This window comes from Carassius gibelio, chromosome B3, assembly GCF_023724105.1.
Source record: "Carassius gibelio isolate Cgi1373 ecotype wild population from Czech Republic chromosome B3, carGib1.2-hapl.c, whole genome shotgun sequence".
NCBI lineage: Eukaryota > Metazoa > Chordata > Actinopteri > Cypriniformes > Cyprinidae > Carassius > Carassius gibelio.
Genome location: NC_068398.1, coordinates 28,636,868 through 28,660,800, shown reverse-complemented (window position 1 = coordinate 28,660,800; position 23,933 = coordinate 28,636,868). Strand labels below are relative to the sequence as shown.

At 38.4% G+C, this 23,933-nt stretch overlaps 1 protein-coding gene across 1 annotated transcript in view; it reads right to left on the bottom strand.

The window, feature by feature from the left end:
• Window positions 1-3,731: 3,731 nt before the first annotated feature.
• Window positions 3,732-23,933, bottom strand: part of LOC127951765 (glutamate receptor ionotropic, NMDA 2C-like) — a 58,034-nt gene continuing 37,832 nt past the window's right edge. The window contains exons 5-13 of the mRNA XM_052549768.1: window positions 20,820-21,031; window positions 13,235-13,403; window positions 12,258-12,411; window positions 11,001-11,126; window positions 10,286-10,515; window positions 7,886-8,046; window positions 7,600-7,787; window positions 7,291-7,523; window positions 3,732-5,928 (exon numbers count right to left, since the gene is read on the bottom strand). Coding sequence (XP_052405728.1) covers window positions 4,342-5,928; window positions 7,291-7,523; window positions 7,600-7,787; window positions 7,886-8,046; window positions 10,286-10,515; window positions 11,001-11,126; window positions 12,258-12,411; window positions 13,235-13,403; window positions 20,820-21,031 — 3,060 coding nt within the window. The 3' untranslated portion in view covers window positions 3,732-4,341. The remainder of the gene's footprint in view (window positions 5,929-7,290; window positions 7,524-7,599; window positions 7,788-7,885; window positions 8,047-10,285; window positions 10,516-11,000; window positions 11,127-12,257; window positions 12,412-13,234; window positions 13,404-20,819; window positions 21,032-23,933) is intronic.

Here is a 23,933-nt window from a genome sequence, read left to right as displayed (position 1 = left end):
CTCTCTGTATGAAGAATCAATTACTGTGTGTGTGTTTAGCTCTTGGCATATAGGAGTATCATAAAATTAACACATGATGAGATGACAGAAGATCACTAGGGCACCTCTCAGATTCAATACATCAGAACAAGCTCTTCAAGTGCTTAATTGGTAGAACTGCTGGTTAAGTGACAATGTGTCGCTTCATTGGATGGCAGTTTGCCAGTTTGCCCAGTCATAGAAGCAAAGAATAATCCCCAAAGAAAAATAATGCTAGTAAATGGATGTTTTAACTCAATCTGGTATAACACACTGTGATAATGGCCTTGACTGAAAAAGAATCTCGAACTTTGATGACGGACCATATCTAGTGTTGTTCTGATTCTGATTCATCATTTTTTCGATTTCAAGAGTCATTTCCAGAGAATCAAGAAGTCTAAGACACTATTTGTTATCTTTCCACATTCACGTGATTTTTTTAATCACATTGTGATTCAGTGCTTTTGTACTTTTATGTTCCCAAGAGAAACTTTGTATTTGCTTGTAAAACTGTGGTGTAGGGTTGTGGTGTACAACTGTGATGGAAATAATGTGAGGTATGAGCAAAAATGATATTTTGTGCTTTTGCGAGAGAACACAAAGTTGACTCCTTAGGGGAGCCATAGTATAGGGCTCTACTGGGATGTTTAGTTTGGAAATCAGGGTACTGAACACAGAATCCACTTTTGAATACCAACACCACGGAATCGGAGAAATGGTTCATTTTGGGAATGACTCGCAGAAAATAGAATGGAATAACATAATGTATATGGTGCACACGAAATGACCCAGAACTTGACATTACTGACATAAATATTCAACAAAGATTTTTTGTCCAATGATAAAAAATATGATTATAGTCAGTCACTGAAGCTAAACGATGATAAAGATTCATAGTTTTGCTACTGTAGCACTTAAATATGGACAGTTAAAGTCTGAAGACTTCATACCAAGGCAAGTTTTTACGTCGATTTTGTTAAATATTGACGCATGTTTAAAATAGTATATACAATCTTTACATTTGGTTTATTTTTACGCTCATTTAAAAATTCCAATGACTAAAATGACTGAATATAATATGACACTATTACTAAAATTGATGTCATGAAAACAAAAACTTGAAAAAAAAATTGTTTTATCATTTCTCAGAACTTATCGAATGCATACTGTAGCAACACTCATTCCATTGTGCTGGATTTTTCACATGCATACACCATTCAGATTTTCCTCACAAAATGCATGAATAGTTTTCATTCTGTAATCTGTCGAGCCATTTTATCCATTATCCAAACAGCTCATCTCTAACCACCCATGAGAGATGTGAGAGTCCATTTGAGTGACCAGCAGAGAGGGACCTCCCAATGGGAGCCAGACCCATCTGCACACCCATAAAGTAATGGATGATGAAGATCAGAGGCCATCATGGTCCACAATCTGCCGCTGCCCTGCTCGCTGCATTGACACCAGCTTTACTGCCCATGTGCCATCTCACTCGTGGTGCACACTGATGAACTCCCCAAGATGTCATGGCATCTGCCCACAAAATCAAGCCTCATGCCAATGCACATGGAAATGGCAGTTCTTATAGTTTGCAGCCGGGGACTGTTGGAACCTGGGTGGATGCCAAGCAGATTGTTGATGAGGTCTTTACCACCTGCATTAATGTGATAGTGTCTGGCTCATACGGTCTGCTTGTGTGTTATAGCCTAGATTCAGTATTGATGCTTAAAAAGCTTATATATAGAAGTAATATACCAAACCGAAAAAAATGTATAAAGAGAAACAAGTTTTGTTTGGTTTGGTTCAGAAACATGTATTGTACAACAAAGTATGTTTACATTGACGACGATATGCAGCTATAAATCAGTTTATACCCCCAAGTGGTTCCTGGTGCGCATCTACAGTCTCAAAATCTTCCTTTGCTTCTCTTCGTTTAACAGAATTCAGCATTCATTGATCACAGCCTTAATGACATTGTATAATCTGCCATGTCAACAAACCCACCTTTCTTATTAGATACAATTAAATAAGGCCCCTCGAAACCATTATTCATCTGCGGTTATGAAAAATGATAGCTCATATAGGCTTAAAATTGATCGCCCAAAGAACAGATCTGTCATCAAGCTTTGATAAATCTCAGCATTGAAGGGCTTTCAATATTGATGTAGTTTGTTTCCTTCAGCGGTCATCTTTAAAACCTTAAACTTCTGCTCTTCAGCCATGCCCACTCTTCCCTGAAACTCCGCCCATCAGAGGGGCTGAGCAGGATCCATCCATCATGTCCCAGTTATCATTGTGCCTTTCTCTCCCACTCATGTACATTCATGAGCCCCAAAGTCATCTGACTAGTGTCTGGCAATGTCCAATTATTCATGTTGTGGCTCAGACAAACACCATCATAGATCGGAGTGTGGAGATGAGAGGATAAGCCTCTCATGCCAACTGCATTCTCTTTATGAGATGAGACAGTAAATCTTGTGATTGGGAAGTTGGCAGATAAACTTGCTCTGATAACAATGACCGGAAAAATGAATTGCACACATCCACACCAAATCTCACTTTTGTCAGCAGCTTTGAATGACACTGTTACATGTGCTAACTCTATCCACCAACACAACTACCCCTAGTACTGCCGTAAGGAGAGTTCAAGGTTTCATTCTTCATTCAAAAGCCTGGTTCTTGTGGTGACTTTAGGTCAATATCATGTCCCTGATGATTGGCTCACTGCCCAGATGTGCATCATCCGAAGTTGGCGTGATTAAACATACTATTCCCCAGGGTCAATCAGCCCATTCGTCCAACCATTATTATACTGACCGTTGCAATTTACAGGCCCAGCGCTGGAGCCCTTCTAGTCCTCTTGGCGCTCTCAGGAATGGGTAAAACCACAGCGGTGCTCAAAAAGAAAGATGAATGTTAGCAACCCACATCACATCTTAAAGACATAGGAAGGTGAGAGGGATTAAACCACTCTCTAGAGCATGCAACCTGCACACTGCGTCAGCATTTGACCTACTCACCATGCGTCGACTTCACCATGGTCTGCTTCAAAACAGGAGGTCAGCAAATAAAAGACAGCTGTTTAATGTGTCCGTGTATGCCTTTTTAATACAGTCCATGCATTCCCTGCAATGATACATCAGAGTCCTGCAGCAGAATCTGCAGATGTAATGGTTTTTCCATTTGGCAAGTATTAATGGTAATGCATTTGTCACTATGTAGAGCGAATGAAGAGTGAAATTGTATTCATGAAACATTCTTCGTTCTAGTCATAAATAATCTTGGCGTACATTTACATGGCTACTGTATATATCCATGCAGTGTTTTGTAGACATTGGTTGTCTAGGCTTACCAGTACAAAATGCATATTTCAGAAGGTTGTATATTTCGATGGCTAGTTCTTGTTTTATAAAAGTTTCATTCTTACGGTGGATTTGTAAAACCAAGCCACTCATTTATTCATCACTGGTTTTACTAGAAATAATTTTAGAATTTCAAAAATAAATCCCCATTACTTCACAGCCGATAAGCACCTTGTATTGGTAACACAAGACCTTTTGGGAGATTGTCTGTGCAAGATGTAAGAGCTTAAATTTAACTTGTTTGGTTCAATGCATCAAGATAAGAAATTACTTAACCATGCAGCTGTTTGATGAATCGTTTTCACTTGGTTTCACTTGGTTTTTCTTTTGTAGAAGAGACAAAGACAGTAGTTCTTTTAATTTGGCCCCAAGGCCATCCCATCATTTATTAAACAGAGTGGAACTACAGATGGCAAATCAATTCTTCACCATTATTGAAATCGGATCTGAATTACATCAGTGGAGTGACTAATTTGGACACTTAATGGCTTTCTCAAACTTCTGGATTTAGAAAAATTCTTGGAAGACATTTTTGTGTGGCTATGATATAAAATTCTCCAGTGGTTCTCCAGATTTAAAATGGTTGAATCCCCTGGCGTAAATAAAAACCAGATTTTAAATTCAAACCCTTTTGGTTGTAAAGCTGCCTTAAAACATGCTACATCCAATTGTTTGCAGAGAATGAGTGTAATTGCATTTAAAAACAGTTTAAATAACAATCAATAGATTATAGATTAAGAACAGTTAATTTTTTCAACTCATATTTTTTAATACTGAAACAAGTCTCCACAGTAATCACTTGTACATTCCCTCGTCCCATCCCTGCTGTCTGAGGGTATTATTGCACTGAGATTACCACCTCTAGTCCACCTTTATCTTTTAATTTTTTTGCTTGACTTCGTTGAGCAGTTCCCAGCGTTTCTCCCTCACTGTTTGAGGGAAACTGTCTCTTCAAAAGCCTTCAAACCTCTGACTCCAGACTAGATACCCTACCCCAGGGCCGTGGGGCATAGGGACTGTGTACGTTCCGTGCCACTAGAACCTGCCTGTGGTCCCTGCGCACGGAAGAGACTGGTACAGTGTGCAACGACTCTTCGTTTGAGCGCCTGGCCCCCTCGTAGCCTCCAACAGCAGTGCTCTGGTAAAACACAGGTCTGCTGCCTAACCGGGGAACCAAAGCGGCATTTTCCGGGCAATGGTTGACACATGGAAACAGGTGGCACGTGTCTTTGGAATGCTCATGGAAGTGAGCAGGTCCTTGCGGAAGAGGACCCAAATACACCGGCATGTCTGTGTAAGAGTTCAGGTACGTTGAATAGTGTCCGTGCACTAGTGTGGAAGAGGAGCGTCGAAGGGCTGCCGTATTCTTTAGAATGGCTTCCCGGTATGAAGGAAGGCGGATGGACTTCGAGTACTTAAACTTCTGTGGCTTGTAAGGGTAGGTGCCCATGTGGGCTGGGTCCAGATAGGCTGGCTCCACAGCCATGTTGTAGCGTAGGTTGTTACCACTGCTGCTGTACATCTTCGAAGGCTTGGGATTGTTCACCACCACTCGAGGGAACAGATCAGGCATGTTGATGCAACTGGTAGAGGATGCAGAGGTGGAGGGCTTCTCATCCAGCTGCCGGATCCTGTCACCACTCCATGTAGCCCTGAGAAAAGAGGCGCGGCGGTTCATTTTATCTTTCCCCAGAAGAGGAACATCATCCATCTCCGGTTCTAGATACAGCTTCGTGCAGGAGTTGCAGCTAGAGCCAGGTCTCTGGAATTGGCTTCTCATGCAGGGTGTGGTATGGGAATGGTTTTCCACTAGGTGGTTGCTTTTGAGATCAGCCAGACAAGACTGGGGAACATCATAGTCGCCCCTTCGGCCAGTTTCCGGAGATGCTGCTACGTAGCTGTGGGACCTCTTTTTGCGACCCAGACCTGCCATGTATTGTTTTTGGCTTCCCGAAGGTTCCTGGTGTTCCACAAAGATGTCTGGTACCTGAAAGTCACGGTAAGAGACGTAGCGAGAGGTAGGGTGGTGACAGGACTGGTCCACGTACACATGGGGTTTCGGGGCTGTGGGAGGTGGTGGGTCTCTCATGGCAATATGGGGACTGCTGAGGCTAGATATGGGTAGTGTTCGTTCGTAGATGTGGTGGTGGGTGGTGCGTGCGGGAAGAGTGTAGCGGAGTGAGGTAGGATGTGTTCCCATGTGAGGCTTCTCTAGCAAGTGCTGTGTGGTGCTATCCATGTTTTGAGGGTACGAGTGGTTGTCCATTACACTGGCGATGCAGGGCAGGCGGCTATGGCTGAAGTCCGTCCCTATGAGGCAGGTAGGAAGGCTAGGTCTGGCTGCCTCTGGATCACGTCGACTCCAGTTTTCGATGGTCTTTGTGGCATTGTCCAGGGAGTTTTCAACTCTTGCAGATGAGACAATGTCCTTAGCGGTTTGGAGCATTTTCAGCATATTGGCCTGAGTGTAACTGGTGGTGACATCTGGGCTCTGCATGTTCCCGTTACGGTCAATGTCCTCCACACCGTTGAAGCAACTGTAGATTCCCTTCAGAGAAGAAATAAGAAAAATAAGGCTGGCATCCACCTAAAAGTTCTATGTGCCATGGAAAACAGAATTCTCACCTCACTATATAGTAAAATCAATCTACTTAAAAGCCACTGTATTAGGGATGGTAAGATTCACCAATTCACATTGGTGCATTGGCATAAAAGTTGATGCGCTGTATCGATTTAAAAAAGTGTGCACTGGGTACAAGTTGGCATTTGTATCACGATGCATTATTTCTAACTTACTTACACCAGTAATAATGTATAATTATTAGTAGACGCGCTATACTTTTATTATTTAGAAACTGACCAATAATTTGTAACTAATACTTTATATGTAATGCGTGTCCTGCGAGTCACATAAAATGTAGATTTACATGGCAGAGGTAGAGCTGCATCTTCCGCCAAATAATTACAAATAACCAAAAATAACCAAAAATAAAAGTGAACTATCTTTTTTGAATTGGAAAGCATTTTTTCCATCGCATCGTACTGTAATGATGCATCACAATGCATCATAATAGGGGTGAATTGTATTGCATTTCATCGGTAGGTGCTTCATATGTATCTTTAAAGTATCACATAATTGGCTGTGCTTCGAGGTGGGCATTCATCGTTATTATGGAAATGTGCATCCCTATACAGTACCTAATATTTTGATTGGAAAATGTTTTAAAATACTGGAAAACAAAGTACGGTAATGAATGGCAAAAGTCTCACAAAATTGATTTTCTGTCATTTTGCTGCAATGACGTAGATGAATTAAAGTCAAGCTCACTTTTTACCACATAAAAATTATATTCGCTGATTTTACGGGTGGTTAAATTACCCGGAGAGCTGTCAGTGACTGATAAGATTCTCTGTTTATCAGCATTATAGTTATCTCTGAAAGTGCCTGTAATTAGCCAATAGAAACGCAGCTGCCTATGCATTTGTAATATTCTACCTTTAAATGTGGTCTTCAAGTTATGAAGTGGTTCAAATGTTAAGCTTAAGAATGTACTTAAAAGGGACCCTAAAACCCTAATTTAATTTGAACAGCTTTTCCCTTGACTTTTTGTGCTCGTTAACTGCCCAGAGTTCCCCTGAACAACAATTTCACCACATGTGTGTGCTGCTAAAGTCTCTGCTAAGGTACCTTTTTTGTACAATTTTCATTTGCACTTATGTTCTTGTTGCACTGTTCTTACAAATTTCTTTTGTGAAAAAATTTAATAAAATAAAAAAGATTGCAAATGCATCATTTTGAATTGGTTAATTTACATTCTGCATTTGTAACCTTGTTCTAAGCATAACAATTTGTTAACACCAAAGATTAAAAGTGAAATTAATTTCAGAAAATTGACGGCATAAAATTTACCCTGCTAATAGCCAACAGGAAGTCCAAGCGCTCAGAGTTGTGGACAGAATGCCGTAGCTTCCAGTATAGTAGATGTTCCCAGGCAAAGACCAGCAGACTGAGACCCATGGCCACTAGAAGCATGTAAAACACTCCGGCCATGTTGTCAATGTCGAGCTTAGAGCTCATCACCTCCTTCTTCTCGTTACGACAGATACCAGTGAGCCACACTGTCTGGAGCTTCTGAGTGTCACCTGTAATACATAATACATTTCCGTCAGACTTCTGAATCAGAGCTCCTCCAGCAAAAGTAAATTTTTTTGAAGTTACCATCAGCAAGGAACTGGAGAAGAGCGAGGTCTATGGGGCGCTTCCAGCGAGATTCTTTCTGAAGGGCGATACCGTAGCCTGTTGTTGCAAATACCTTCCCACTACCGATTGTCACCAATTTACACCCTTCATCTTTACCAGCCATGTAGTTAAGCACAGCTGCATCGTATATGAAGGCATCCAGCTTCCTGTTAGCAGTACAGAAACGATACATGTTAGCGGAAAAGATAATATACTGCAGACAGATTTGTTTCTAAGCTTCAAGAGACAATTACAGTAAACTCACCCAGTTTTGAGGCTGTTGAGCGCATCCTCCACACCTTTCTGGTTGTACTTAACCATGTGGGAATGCATTTCAGGATAATTGCTCCTTATGTTTCGTTCTGTGCTGCCATTGGGCACGGTCCCAAACCGGAATGGAGGATATTGGTCTTGTGGTTTCTGGAACTGAAAGGTAAGATTTCAACAAGTTAGCATGTTTAAATTTAACTTTGTGAACAACGTGCAGTCCAAGTGTGAAAGAAGTGGTAAAAATAGATCCCTGGATGAGTTTCTTGGTTAAGGATTAATGCATGTTAATAGATTCCAGGACTGCTAGATATGCCAGTAATGGCTTTTGCCTGGGAATGCTACGCTGCTGGAAAGTGTGATTGATTTTGCTTTTAAGCTGGATTTCTGTATGGTAATTTTTAGGTTCAGCCTTCGTCTTCGCCCTCATCCAAGGATTCTCACGATTCTGTATCTGCAAATGCCACATTAAATACGATCTAATTCCATGTGAGAATATGACTGAAATTGATCCTCAGGAAGAGGGAAAAAAAATGGCTGCAGTGATAAAACTCAGACTAAAGCCACTGGGCCATCAATGCTCTTTTCTGTCTCAAGCACCCAAGTGCTTCTCAGTCAATTAGTTCTCAGCTCTGTTTATATTCTAATATATGAACCTCAGATTGTCCTCACAAAGACGAGAAATTATCTCAGCCGCCGGACCAAACATCCAAGGATTTTCACCATTATTTTTCCCCTTTGCTAAATTTCTCCTCATTTAGTTTTTACATTATTCTGGTCGTATTCATTAAGGGTCCTTAATGTAATATCAAATAAATGTAATACTGCCACTAAGACAGCACTTCAGAACTCAAGCCATGAATAATTGTGCTGTAATGTAGGTAACCTTGCTGGTGTGAATGAAGGAGAACAGTCTCTAAGGAACGAGTGGACATGATTGTCTTCTGGCTGACTCCAGTAACAGTGAATGCCTCATTCGAAGTGTGTTTGCTGTCGTCTGACAGCATAAGCGTTGTCTTCATCTGTCCCGTGGCCCTGACCACACCAAAAGTTTACTGCTAACTTAGAAAAAGTAACGTAGAGCAGAAAATTCCTGTTTTCACACACCTGTTGAAAGTGATGCGTCCATGTAATTTACCTAATATATAATATTACATGTATAAATTCACATACACTTTTCAGTATCTGCATAATGTTAATAATTTTACCAAAATAAGAGGGGTCATACAAAATGCTACTTTATGAGTTACTTGAAAAAGTAATCTGATTACGTAACTCGAGTTACTTGTAATGCATTACCCCCAACACTGATCATGATTAATATAATGTCCACTCTATTTGAATATTATTTTAATACAATGATGCTACATCATTAATCAATAAAATTGTTTATATAATTATTATTTTTCATTACATTACATTATTTTACAGAATCTGTTTTGCTACTTGGAGCAAATAACTTTCAAAAATAGTACTCTGTTGTACTAATTTTATTAAATGTTTTATCATCTTTATGTTTGTTGCGATAAAAATACAGCAACAATGTTGTATATAAATAAAAACTATTTTGCTACAAATACATGCGCACTAAACTGCAGCTAAGCAAGCAGTGACACAGTTTAAAGCAACAGTCAGATCACTGCGTGATATTCTTGCCCTTCAGGCGTTTCGTTGTTTGTGTAATGCCTCCCAAGCACACTCCTGAATCCAAATGAACAGAAACACATCTTGCTGTCAGTGTCTAATTCCCTGGTAGTCAACCCAACGTGGCTCTTTAATGACAGTCTTGTGGCTTGAAGTCTAACTTTGTCTTCAAAATTGCTCTTTCAACAGTTTCCATCTGAAGCTCGTCAGCTATAACAGCCTTCAGTATCATTGTAAATCACTTCACAGCTGATTAAAATAGTGTCACAGAGTTATCTAAATAGGATAAATATTTAACTAGGCAGCTCAGGCTACACGCTATTCATTAGTAGAAACATTTTAAAATGCTGAAGCAACAAAATCATTACAACTAAAAACAATCCTTGATTATTTTTACCATGAGTCATGAGTTTGTCTGAAACGATACCCAGTCTACACTACACGATTAACAACACCAGCATATGAAAAGATATATATAACAAAATCTTTGGCATCATACTTGCACCTCTAAGTACTCTTTCATGTTTCCAGTATTTAAAACAGTTTTAATGCTTGAAATTGTCCATAAACGTCTTATTAAAATGACACAAATTAGTGATTAGTACTCGAATCACAGTATTTCATCATGAAAGTGTACATATCCATATATATGATCAGCATAGATTCATCTCCTAGTTCCACAGAGTGACGGTTTTAATTAAAACTCGTGCCCTAGATTGGCCATTTGGCTAAGAGAGATCCTGGCGGCTCTTACCTTCTTGTCACTCAGTCCAGAAACAGTGTCAATATACTGCTCCTGGATCATGAAGGCTGCCAGGTTGGCTGTGTAGCTGGCCAGGAAGATCACGGCAAAGAAAGCCCACACCAGCACCATGATCTTACTGGTGGTGCCTTTGGGGTTTTCAATGGGCACTGAGTTATTGAAGACGATCCCCCACAGCAGCCAGACCGACTTCCCAATGGTGAACGTCGGACCACCTGGATCTGAAATAGAGAATATTCAAGTATTTTTTTTTTTTTTGGTTGTACTTTTTTTATTTATTTTTTTATAATCGGTTTTGAAGTCATGGTTTGGTACATTTTTGGTACTGCAATGGGAAAAACAACATGGAAACTGCTTATTTTTTTCTTTCTAGTAAACAGTGGTTTACTTGTTGCTTTGTACAAATTTCTGGTCACACTTTATCTTCAAGTCCAATTGTCGCCTTAAACAAACCATTAACTATGACTTTTGCCTCAATAAACTCCTAATTATTAATAGTTGGTAGTTCTTAGAATTAGGGATGTAGACTATAGTCATGCACAATATGTGCTTTATTATTAGTTAATTAATTATTTTACCTCTGAATGATCTTTTCTCCTAGCTTATGCTCTGTCAAACCTGTCATGTATGATGAAGTTTCAGGTTGCCAGTGTTCCTGACATCTGTCACAGTTCCTGAAGAGCTAGCAGAGGCGGTGAACACTGACCTTTGGCACTGACCAGGCTACGGTTGTAGCCCACAGGACTGAAGTATTCAAACACGAACACAGTCACCGCCACGACTGTAAGACACATGACAAACATCATGACCCACACCGCTGGGCTGTAGGGCTCTGGAAGAGAGAGACAAACACAGAGGAAGCAAATGACGTTATTCCCGGAGGACATGCTTTTTATTCTTGTAGAACTGTAAAAGCTTTTTAAATCTGTATGTGTGAGGTGCAAATTAAAGTCAACACAATTCATACGCCATTAAACGAGAAACACTGGTTTCTCTCTCTCACACACACACCCACACACACACACACACACACACACACACACACACACACACACACACACACAGTAGTGTGTATTTATAACTACATCTTGTTTCATGAAATGAAAGTTATGCTAGTGTATTTTGCTGGAAAAGTTTATTGTTTGCAGTGTTATGGGAAAAATTTACAAAAGGATTTATGGGCTGGCTAATTGACCACATTAGTGAAAATGAAATAGTTTCAACACAGGATTTAAGATTCACAAACCAACACTGTTACAGTCGGATAAGAACCACTGCAAACCAAAAATATGTCACTGTTATTAACTAATACTGATCAAATATAAATATTATATGAATAATTATTAGTGTTAACGTTGCCTTGGCAAGTAAGAGTTGAAATACTAAAAAAAAAAAAAAATGTAAAGACAAGATGAATAGAATTTACACTACAATTAAAATGAAGTGTAAATATAAAAATATCTAATTATAAATATTAATAAACACATAAACAATATTAAAACAACACTGTTTTAGATTCAAACTTTCAGCTCTTCTCTTTTTTAATCACATTACTGTGGGATTTCTGAATAATTTCTGTTTCTTTGGCAGATTAAAATCCCTTTCAATGTCACAATTCATTTCAGCCCACTTAAGAATATTAGTAAATCAATTTTAGCACTTTATGTGCAATATTATATATATATATATATATATATATATAAAAACACCATTAAGCATGGCAAACCTTAGTCAAATCTTATGGGATGTATTGAAAGGCCTAGTTAGCAACAGTAACGTAAGGGATCAAAGATACTGCACATACACAGAGTACTATTTGCTCCACTTAGCTGTAAAAACATGACCAGCTGTGTCATTTTTCAGAAAGTCCTATGTTTCTGAATACTGAAAAATCATTGTAATGTCATACGGTGTGATTCAGTTCATTAATAGTTGTAACTTTATTTCATTTAGGATTTCTTACCCAGGAAGGCTGATGGAGATACAGTTCCATTGCTTCTGGCCACCATCACACTGATGCCGGTCTCCACAAACGGCACAGAGAAGTCAATGATCTCAGAGCGCTCCTCATTTATGGTCAGAGAGCCAATGGCCATGTCCGCTCGCTTATAAAACACCTGAGAAGAAAGATGTATATATATATATATATATATATATATATATATATGAGGTTAATTAAGAACTGTAGAAATTAACAGCAGAGAGAAAGTCAAATGGGTTTGGAAATGATGACAGAATTTTCATATACGGGTGAATTGTTGCTTTAATATCCAGAAACATGTTTGTTGTGGCAGTGCTAGTCCAGTAATCACTATGTGAGTGAGTTTGTGTGTGTGTGTGTGTGTATGTGTGTGTGTGTGAGAGAGAGCCCAGACTCTCTCTCTCTCTGGTTAACCCACACTATGCATAATGCCTGAATGAGCACAATAGTCTTTCTAACAAAAAAAAAAACAATGGACAAGGCAGGAGCATAAGTCACATTTAAAACTCTTTAGACGTCGCTGTGCATCAGACGTCGACTTACTTGTTGGAGATGTTTATTTACAAGGTTGTTTGTGTCATTTCAATGCCAGTCACGTCTGCTTGGATGAACAAGCTGTTAGATGCATTCAGCAGTCAACAGTCTTTCTTTCATTTAGATTTAGGTTTACTAAACAACTTACACAACTAGTCTGCCATATCAAATCATTTATATGAAAAGCATTTGCAACCCATTTTGCTTACTGTACGGCCAATGAAGTATTAATTAACATTAACAAAATGCAGAATGGCACTTGATTTTATCCATCAGGAATTGATTGGATAGTGAAAACATGGATGAGGATTGAAAAGTATTAGGGCCTGATGATGACAAAACAAGACCAGCGATGTGTATTAAGTAAGTAAATTAGGTGGATTTTGTCGACTTGAAATAAACACTAAAATGTTTGGTTTTCTCACCTCTCCAATCATACCGTTCCAGATCCCTCGTACCAGCTTGCCATGTTTGCCGTTGGTGACCAGGTAGAGGTCGTAGGAGAACTTGATGTTGCGAGAGAGCTTTTTCAAGATGTCTATGCAAAAACCTTTGCAGCATAGTTTGGTGTAAGGCTCAGTGTGCCCGACTATCCTGTGGGAACACAACAGGATCATTACCATATTATTTAAGTTCGATAACAATACCAAAATTGCACAAAAAGAAAATGTGTTCTCTTTTTCATTTAGATGTCATAAACCCAGAAATGTCATTTTCAATGGTAGTATTCACAAGAAATTAAAAAAACAAGACTACATGGACCAGTGATGTATAGTATTAAAGTACAAATATGTAAATACAAAGTTCTGTCATGAATCTCTTGATGGCGCAGGTTCTGACTCAATCTGATATAATCACATCATTACTCAACGTGGCGCAGCTGATTGGTTCTTTTCATATCTGCAGCCAATAAGATGTTGCTCAACATTCAGATATTTGGCTAGTGCTTGCTATGAAATGCTTCAGAAACCCTCCACCTTCCCCAGCTCCACCTGTCTAGATCTGCTACAGGATGATTCATGCATGTAACATATCTGGGTTTTGGATATATGTTATACAGCGCCCTCCATAAATATTGGAACAATAAAGACAAAATTGCTCTGCTTGCGGTAGAGTCAAGAAATTTGCAAATATTAGTAAAAGTAAAAACTACAGAATGTCACATTTTGTCAAATAAGCTGTTTCAACACATACATGTTTTACCAAATAAAAAGGACAGCACTTTTAGAGTTCATCCCATTATTTGATGTGAGCATAAGTATTGGAACAGTTGAATTTAAGGCAACTGTAAAAGATTAAAAGCTAATATTTAGTTGCAGATCTCTTGCATGCAATCAGAGCAGTGAGTCTGCAACCCATAGACATCACCAGTCTCTTGGTCTTATGCTTTGAAATGCTTTTCTACAGCCTTTAATGCAGCCAATTCCATCTGTTGCTTGTTTTGGGGAGTTTCTATCTTTAGTCTCCTCTTCAGCTGGTGAAATTCATGTTCAATCGGATTTAAATCTGGAGATTGATTTGGGCAATCTTAGACTTTCCATTTCTTTACCCTGATAAACACCTTGACTGACCTGGCAGGGTGTTTCGGGTCATTGTCCTAATGCAATATGAAATGCTTCCCAATGAATCTGGTGGCATTTTCTTGAACATTGGTAGCCAAGATGTTTCTGTAGACTTCTGCATTCGTTCTGCTGCTCCCATCATACATCAAGTCATCATTAAAATTGAGAGGGCCTGTTCCAGAGACAGCCATGCATGCCCATGCCATGACACCACCTCTACCAAGCTTTACACATGAGGCTGTATGCCTTAGGATCATTTGCAACACCATCATTCTGGAGGTTGTTGGTGATTTTACAGACACAGATTTTATGGTTCATTTTCACAGCATCTATGATTCTGTTTGTCATCAACCACTGTGGTTTTTCTTAGCCGATCAGGTCGTCGTTTGTTGTTGATGTCACCGGTAGATTCCAAACTCTTGATTTCTCCATGCTATATCTTTCTTCTATAGCTCTTATTGACTAAATCTTTTCTTTTAGCATCCAAATTGCTTGCTTTTCTCTCGAAGTCAGCTCCCTTGTCTTCATCCTGGTTTGTGTGTCTCATCATCGTATGCAAGACTCAGAATGCAGAAGCAATGGAAATAACTGATGCAACACATTCCCTGCTTTAAATATCTGAAGAATTAATGCAACAGGACACAGCTGAACACTTAGAAAAACCTGTGAGCCAACTGTTCCAATACTTATGCTCACATCAGATAGGGAGAGGAAACTCTAAAAGTAGCATACTGAACTTCTAAGCTGTCAAAACAATCTGTGTTGAAACACAGAATAATAAAATGTGACAATTTGTAGTTTTGTATCTTATTCATCTTTTAAACATATTAACAGATTTCATGACTCCACAGCAAATAGAGCAATTTTGTCTTTACTATTCCAATACTTATGGAGGGCACTGTCCTGTATGTGCATCAGCAGTATTTCCTACATGTTCACAGTAGCATCTCGTGGATGTATATAGGTACTAGCTCTGCCACAGCAGCAGCTGAATCTGAACTGCAAATCTGAATCTAAATCTCACGTGCGATGTGCAGCTTGTACACAAGACGTTTGAAATAGGTCAGACGTCATACAAGAACAAGGTCTTGGATATAATCTATTTGCTTCTGTCATTAGTTACTCAGACTAGTTTTGTAATTATGTTCAGTGGCAATCCATTTGCCACCGTCAACAAGTAAATACAAAAAGGGCCATTTCTGTGCAGATATCTGAAATTAAATATCTTTCAGCGGTGGCTTTGCCTCATTAACATTACATTATTTCCTCAGTCTTGGCCTGTTTCCTGTTTCCCGGATTATGAATGTTGAGGCAAAACTTACATCCAATCACGAGTGATTAACGACAGCAACAATAAATCCATTTACGCTGTCTAACGGCAGTGACGGAGGCTGGTTGCGCTTTTCTACGGCCAGACAGGGAATAACAATGCATTCTGATGTATAACAAGGAGCTTTTGTGGATATACTGTCTAAATAGCATCAAGGCACATATGAAAACACAAGAAAATCCTCTGGGAGAACCTAAAAATGGCAAATAACTAAAAAGGGGGGGATTACGGGAGCACTGATGGTGAGACGTGACGTCAGCATTGAGTGGGTGGATGGGTATAGGGGCCGTCACGATGGGTCCTTGTGTTTCATCGCAGCTGTGACAGATGGAAGGACAGCCGGGCCGGGCCAAAACAAATCCAACTCAAATTAATCACAAACAAATAAAGATGGAAGAGAAACGGCGTGCAGAATCGGATAAGAGCTGTTACTGTACAGAGATTGTACATGCTGCCGTTAGTGTAACACTGTTGTTGCTCAGATGCTTTGTTCTTATAGAAAGTGACATCTTGTTGTATTTATTCAGTTATATACATGTAACTTTAATAGTCATGTTATATGAGTCTGATTTCCATGTCTTAGACCTTGTTTTGATTGGCACAGAAAATCTAAACAGGAACTAAAACACATAAATGAAATCCGACACATGAATGCATGAGCCAAACTACATTATTATTACATGGTTGATTTAAAATACAATTTAGATTAAGGTACATTTTTCTCTAAATTCAAATTATTAAATCAGATTTCACATTGCTTTTATGTCATTTGTTGCCTAAATTGCAGGTAAAATGGGTTGTTATATCAGGTGCGAATAATTAAATAAGTATAAAATTAATTAATTTAACGAATCAAAATAGAAAAATCAGTTTTGTATACACTATTATATTATTATAATATTATATTATTTTTAGGTTTCATTTTAATTTATAAGTTTATCATTTTTATTAGTTTTTCTTACATATTATTATTTTTTTTTTAATTTTAGTTTTAGTACTTCAACATGGACTTATTTTATTTCAGTTAATTGTCGGGGTAAAATTTCAAATTTTAAGTTACTTACATTTTTAATCAAACATTTACATTTTATTTCAGCTTCGTTTAGTTAATGAGACATTCATTTTAAGCTGTTGCCTATGACAAATGTTTTCAGTTTTGAATCCAGCTCTCATGAAAGGCATAATAAATGGTAAACATCTGTTGCAGAAACATGAACATAAGTTTATTTCATTACTACAATAGCCAATGTGGAAATAATACATCTGGTTACAGGCTTCTGTAAAACACTTGAGAACATTTTTCACTGGAGCAAAGCGAAATAGTTCGAGCCTAAACCTAACCCTACCTGTTTTTTCTTTAAAATGTTATTTATTGACAGTCATAACAGGATCAACCTGGTGTTGATATTAGAAGAAAACTCGTGATCACCATGTGCAGACGCTCTAATCTATAGTGTTCAGGCAAGCAATGCATAGTTTGAGCCTGACTACATCTCCCGATCCCGCCCCCTTGCTGTCCTCTCTCTAAAAAGCAGAAAGTAATTGCAGAAATCAATATTAAGTGCAGATTCTTGCTGTTGTAGCGAGGAAGAGCACCAGTTTCAGGGAGTGGGTTAATGCATTACTGAAGTGGTCGAAATGTCCATCCAGTTCACATTAGTGAGATGTGTGGCAGAACAGCCATCCGAAACACTTTGACAGCAACATCAACAGGTTGACTTACTCAGAGAAATGCAATCGATATGCTTAAAATGTTTCTCAAGCACTTGTGATTTGAGCTAAAATGTGTGCCTTCAGGAGCATTATTTTTGGCTCAGCTTTCTGCATTTGAGCATTATTTGTTTTCAGAGCTCCGGTTCATTTCACAATGGTTGAGGAAAGATAAACAGCACAGCCTTCAGCCAGATCTTCAGTCTGGATTCATAACCAGAATTGCAACCCTGGAAAACAACAGCAAGCCTCCATATTGGTTTAACATGGACTGCAGGCAATAAAGGGAGCATGAATCTCTCTCTCTCTCTCTCTCTCTCTCTCTCTGTGTGTGTGTGTGTGTGTGTGTGTGTGTGTGTGTGTTTGTGAGTGTAAGCAGTATAGAGGTGGTATGTTCTGGATGGTTGCTAGGTCATTGTTAGGGTTTTCTAGTTGGTTCTGGATGGTTCCTTGGGTGTTCTGAGGGGATGTTAGGCGGCTAGTGGGATGTAACACACTTGCCCAAGTCAAAAGAGTCCAACATCAAAGAGGCATTTGCACTGAAGAAACCTTTTCATAGTTCCTAGAAATATTGGTGGAAGTTGCTGCTTTTTGGCACGTTCGCACTGCAGGAAATGAGAGCTCTAATGCAAGCTCTGCTGGGAATCATTAATTACTCATAGATCTAGCTAATCATCAGTCGACACCTGGAGTATATAAGCTCTGTTCTCATTGTAAATGCATTCCAGCTTCAGAGTAGGGTCTAAAGCAGAACTATACCGTGATGTAAGTGTACGCTGATTGGCCAAACACATACGAAACACCGGCTACCCAGCATTTTTAAAAAGCCATGAAAAAATATTTTCTCCATGAACATGGAAAAGAGCATTATTGCCTGTTGTCTTCAGCATAGTGTGTTTTTTTTCTCAGTCTTGATGATATGTAACACTGCAATTTGTCATAGAAGATTTAGTCAGATTTTCATGCTCTTTTAATTGCATATATTGTGTTTTCCATTTCCGTCTCCATTAACATGAAACCCACAACACAACAAAAACTGCTCGGAACACAACATCCTCCATTTTTTAGTTGTTGATGTTTGTAAATGTCACTGTCGGCTGCTTCAGAGTTCCTGCTACCAGTGTGAATGCAACCAGAAAAACGGCCTGAAAGGGAAATTGGTTCTATAGCAATGCTGGATACAGTAGTTTCTGGAACTAAATATTTAGGACTATGCAGTGCGAAAGCACCTGTTGTGGGCTTATAGAACACCTCTCCTAAAGTAACATTAATTTCTGTAGTGCAAATGGTGCAGGGAAAGTTACCAAAGTTACTTAAAACTTAAGGCAAAATGTATGTTCAAATGCATGCCTTAGAAAGCAGTACTAATAAAGATGGACAAAAACAAGAGAAAGAAAAGGAGAGAGGAGGAAAAGAGCGCTCTCTAACCTTCCCTGTAACCTCTTGACTAATGGTGTGTGGCATAAAGGTGATTAGAGGCAATGAGTCACACTAAACACCCACCCACACAACAGCACATGCTATCATCACCATAAACCACACAACTATTTGTTGGACATCAGTCACAGCATCAACAGACATGCAGTAAAACAAAGACAGCCCTGCTATTCCAAACACATCTGGACACATTTGGACAGCAATGCAATGACATTCTGTATGCTCTAAGTGTCCAAATTCTTTTGCGGATACTTTTAAATGATCTTGTATGTCTATTTCTCATCCATACTAACTTGCTTTGTTTTTGTTTTTGTTTTTTTACTTCTGCTGTTTCCGGGAGCCCTCCAGATTTGGCCTGAATGTAATGAGTGGAACATCCTGAGGGAATGACTCTTAAATAACATGTCAATGGGTCGAGCACAACAGCGTGTGTGTTTAGAGAGGGGAGGCAGAGCGCGAGGGGTTTGAGACCCTCTGCTGAGTCCAGCGCAGCTTTAATCAGCTCTGCTAATTATCACTCAGTTCTCATGAGGTGAGTATCCAGTTCTCTTCACCAGAGCTGAACGCTGGCAGTTCTCAGGTTGTGAAAGACCAAAAACAGACAACTGATCCTAAAGCGTTACAACAAGAGCTGCCAATTAATACAAAACAATTCGGTAAAACACCAAGACAGACTATTTCCAGACTGTGGCAACGTCTGCAAGACATTTGAAGAACCTACCTGTAATCTACAGAACTGTGAAAAAGCTTTAGCACTTGCGGTAAAATGAGGGTGCTTTCAAAAATGTCATAAATAGATTTTTCTTTTTTTATCATATCATATCATATCATAAGTCATATCAACCTTTTGCATTTAAAGCAGCTTTTGTTTTAGGTGCACTCATGCATAGTTTTTCAGGCAGGTTTCTTGAAGCATCTTGAAGACGTCACCACAGTTCTTCTGGATTGAGTCTGTCTCAGTTTGTTCTGTTTCTTCATGTTATTCCAGACAGACAGATGATTCTTATACTAAAGTGTCACCAAATTAACAATTTATAAATACTCACTCAAATTAATCCGACTTTGCAATGCTACATACTGAAAAACATAGTTAAGTTAGTAGTATTTTTCTGCACTGCATGTAGAGTGTGGTCACATGTCCGAGAGGCCATAGAAGACATATATAATTATAATATAATATTACAGTAATTCCCTTTAACCCTCTTTAGTTTCTATTATCCATGTTGACATCTGTCTCACATTGCTTTATCTAATTCACTATTGAAAAATCTGGCATCTCAAAATAACAGCAACACCTGACCATCTGCAGCCAGAATTATATCCAACAGAAGAGCAATGAAACCGTTAGACAGCAACATTTTCTCATTCTGTTCAGTAATATGATAAAGTCTCTATCTCTTAAGATGAGCCCAGGTCTCTGTTAATTATCCTTTGATAAAGTGCTCAAGCATGCATGTCAGGAGTTGACTGTGCTCTGTGGTTGGCTGATAATGACCACTGCAGCTTCGGACTGGAAAAGGTTACCAAAGAGGCTCCTGGGTATTTACCTTATCACAGGCAATAAATTATATGTTAGTTTTTTTCCACAAGAATGCATTAAATAATGGAAGTACGGTGGCTGAGAGAGCTTAACACACTGCAACACATGCAAATAATAATTAAGAAAACACCAGCAAATTAAGAAAACATCTTCATCAGCTTGGCAACACATGCAGTGTGTTTCTGTATTTATTTGAGTTGTGAGTAGTCTAGCGCAAGTTATGCAAAAAATCCCATTATAATCACGGAAGCTGTGAAATTATTCTCTTTATTATGTATTTTCTGCATTTCTTTATGATGAGAGGATTCATGAGCCTGCAGAATTCAGTTCTGTTCGGTTTGGAGCAGCATGAGGGTAATTCAATGATGTTAAAATGTTCTTTTTAGCTAAACTTTAGTCATTATGAAGACCAAAAAAACGTGGTTACTTACGTTTCGGTCTTGTTTGACTGCCGTCTGCAGGGGACAGTGTTACTGAGGCAGGTGCCAGTGACAGGATCCACAGCTTCGACAATCACAAAAGGCCTTTCCTCCAGTGTGGCCACTGTCAAGTGACGGTTATCAGACACAGTCTCCAGGAAGGTCCCATAACGTGGCCAGACAGGATACCTCATCTGCAGGATACCAGACTCATAATTCCCCACCTGTTAAAGAGAGAGAGAATTTAATGTGCTTAAAGCTTTGGAATTATTCATGGGGTTTAATAAAAGAAATAGCTTACACTCATAAAACAAAGACAGAAAACCAATAGAAAACCTCTATTTCATGCATTCTAAGTATCCAAATGTGCAAAATAAAGGACTTGAAGGACTGTTATTTATCTTCATTGTTCTGTGTTTGCTGTGTTTACACTTGGGTTGTTATGTATTCATTGTGCAGAATTAGAGGCTTTTGTTAATTTCCTCTTCAATGGGTTTATCACACATCATTGTTAGTCCTGTTAGAGCAAAGACAAGACCCAAGAGAAAAGTGCCATATACAATATGAGAACTTTATATTTCAACCTGATCAAGGAAATGAAAGCAAGGCTGTATTTAAATGACTCCAAGCCGATGCAAATCTCAGAGTCAGCACTTTCTGCCGGTTATGCTTTTATTAGTTCGGATGCAAGTAATCTTTGTGCAGTAACTATATTCATTAGATTTTATGGTGCTTAGCAATATAGACAAATTGTAATATATCGGCTAGCTCCTTTCATCAACATATAGACCACAGCTCAGGGGAAACTCAAAACCACTGAGTGAAACGAATTACTGTTTTTATTAAGCAAGAGACTGTCCACACTTAGTCATCTGACTGGAAACCCACGTGTGGTTTCTTTTCTGACAAACAGTTTTATTGTGTTAACTCAGGAAATAACTCATACTGTATACGCAGTTAAGAATGTTTGGGTTTATTTGGAAATTGATAGTCCTTAAATCCAAACATAGATTTGGTCAAAAGTTATGCAATACTTCATTACAAAAATAAATGCTGCCTGCTTCAGTGAGCCACTTCAAAACCATCTAAATATATGAAGCGCAACAATGCCAGCATTGCTAATAATAATTGTGTTGCTTATCATACCATTGGTTTTCACACAGTAATATCAGAGTTCTGGTTATGACAGTGTGAATTGTCAAAGTGCTAGTAAATAATCATAATGTTGTTTATAATGCTAGTTATCATAGTATATATTATCACAAGGCTAATTATAATCGCGTCTATTGTCATAGTGCTGGTTATCATAGTGCTAGTAACCATAAAGTTGTTTATACTGCAAGTTATCATAGTACTGATTATAATAGTACTAGTTATGATAGTGTCAGCTATCATAGTACTGATTATAATAGTACTAGTTATGATAGTGTCAGCTATCATAGTACTGATTATAATAGTACTAGTTATGATAGTGTCAGTTATCATAGTGCTAACAATTATGCAGTGTATACTGTACAGCTAGTTATGATAGTCTTGAATATCACAGTACTAGTTAAGACAGTACAACAGTTATCATAGTGCTAGTAATCTTAAAGTTGTTTATACTGCTAGTTATCATCGTATCAACTGTCCTACAGTAATTATGATTTCAGTTATGCTGATAATCATAGTTCTAGTAATTATATGGTTGTTTATATTGCTAGCTATTATAGTACTGATTATAATAGTACTAATTATTATAGTGTTAGTTATCATAGAAATCTTAAAGGCATTTATACTCTTTATAGTACAGTGCACAGTACTAGTTTAGACAGTGTAACAGTTCTCTTATGCTGGTTGTCACAGTGCTAGTATCACAATGTCATTTATACTGCTTGTTATCAGTATTTATCGATTACCACAGAACTAGTTATGATAATGTCGGTTATCACAGTGCTAGTAATCATAAAGTTATTTAGGCTGCTATCACAGTTCTGATTATGATAGTTATGATAGTGTCAGTTATCATAGTGCAAGTCATTATAAAGTTGTTTAAACTGCTAGGTATTATATATTAATTCATACAGAGCTATAATAATCCTGGTTAGCAATGTGCTTTTAATCATAAATTTGTTTTCATAGTGTTGGTTATCAGGGCTACTATAGTTATGATAATGTCATTTATAATATTGGTGATCATTTTACTTAGTTGTGTATACTGTTAGTTATCATACTGATTACCACGTCGCTAGGATAATGTCAGTTATCATATTATTGACGAAGTTGTCTATTATGTTAATTATCAAAGTACTGATTATCCTACAGTAGTTATGAGGTCTGATTATCATACTTCTAGTAACTGTAAGGTTGTTTATACTGCTAGCTAGTTATTATAGTACTGATTATGATAGTTACAAGTTACCATAGAGTAGTAAAGTCATTTTTACTGCTAGTTATCATAGCACTTATTTAGATAGTTAGATAGTTATCATGTAATCATAAAGTCATTTATACTGCTAGTTATCATATTATTGATGATCATAGTAATTATGATGCGCATCGTGCTTTTCAGAATTCCACATTGAATTAATACCCAGAACTGGATGTGCATCAGTCAGTGGACATGCACCTTATTTTCCATAAAGGTGTGAGCAATCCGTTTATCTTTTGCATTATAATATGTAATTTGCATATTCTCAATTCAACAACCAATTGCATTCTATCCCGCAGTAATTCTGTTGCAGACACAGTGGAGAAGGTCTTTGCAGCTTTACTCTGGATCACAGCACACCAGCCTCTGGTGTCTCCTCCTCTGACACCCGAGGGCACCTTAGCAGCTTCTGACAAAACCTGTCATTGGAAGATGACACTAGCCAAGTCATAAGGAAAGAGTTATCACCGGCCTTCAGCCTCACTGTGTTTGAAAAGTACAATCTGCTGCCAAATAAATTACCTGCACACTAAATTACATCAGAGGCCTGGAATGGAAAAGCACTCTTTCAGCCCAGTGCTGAAATAGATGTGCAAAACAGCCATAGATAAGAGCTGTATATCTCCCACCTGAGGCAAGGGACAATGAACTTTACCATGAGAGACTGATCGTCAACAAGAGCTGAGAGAGCCATGTGTACGACACAGAGAGACGGT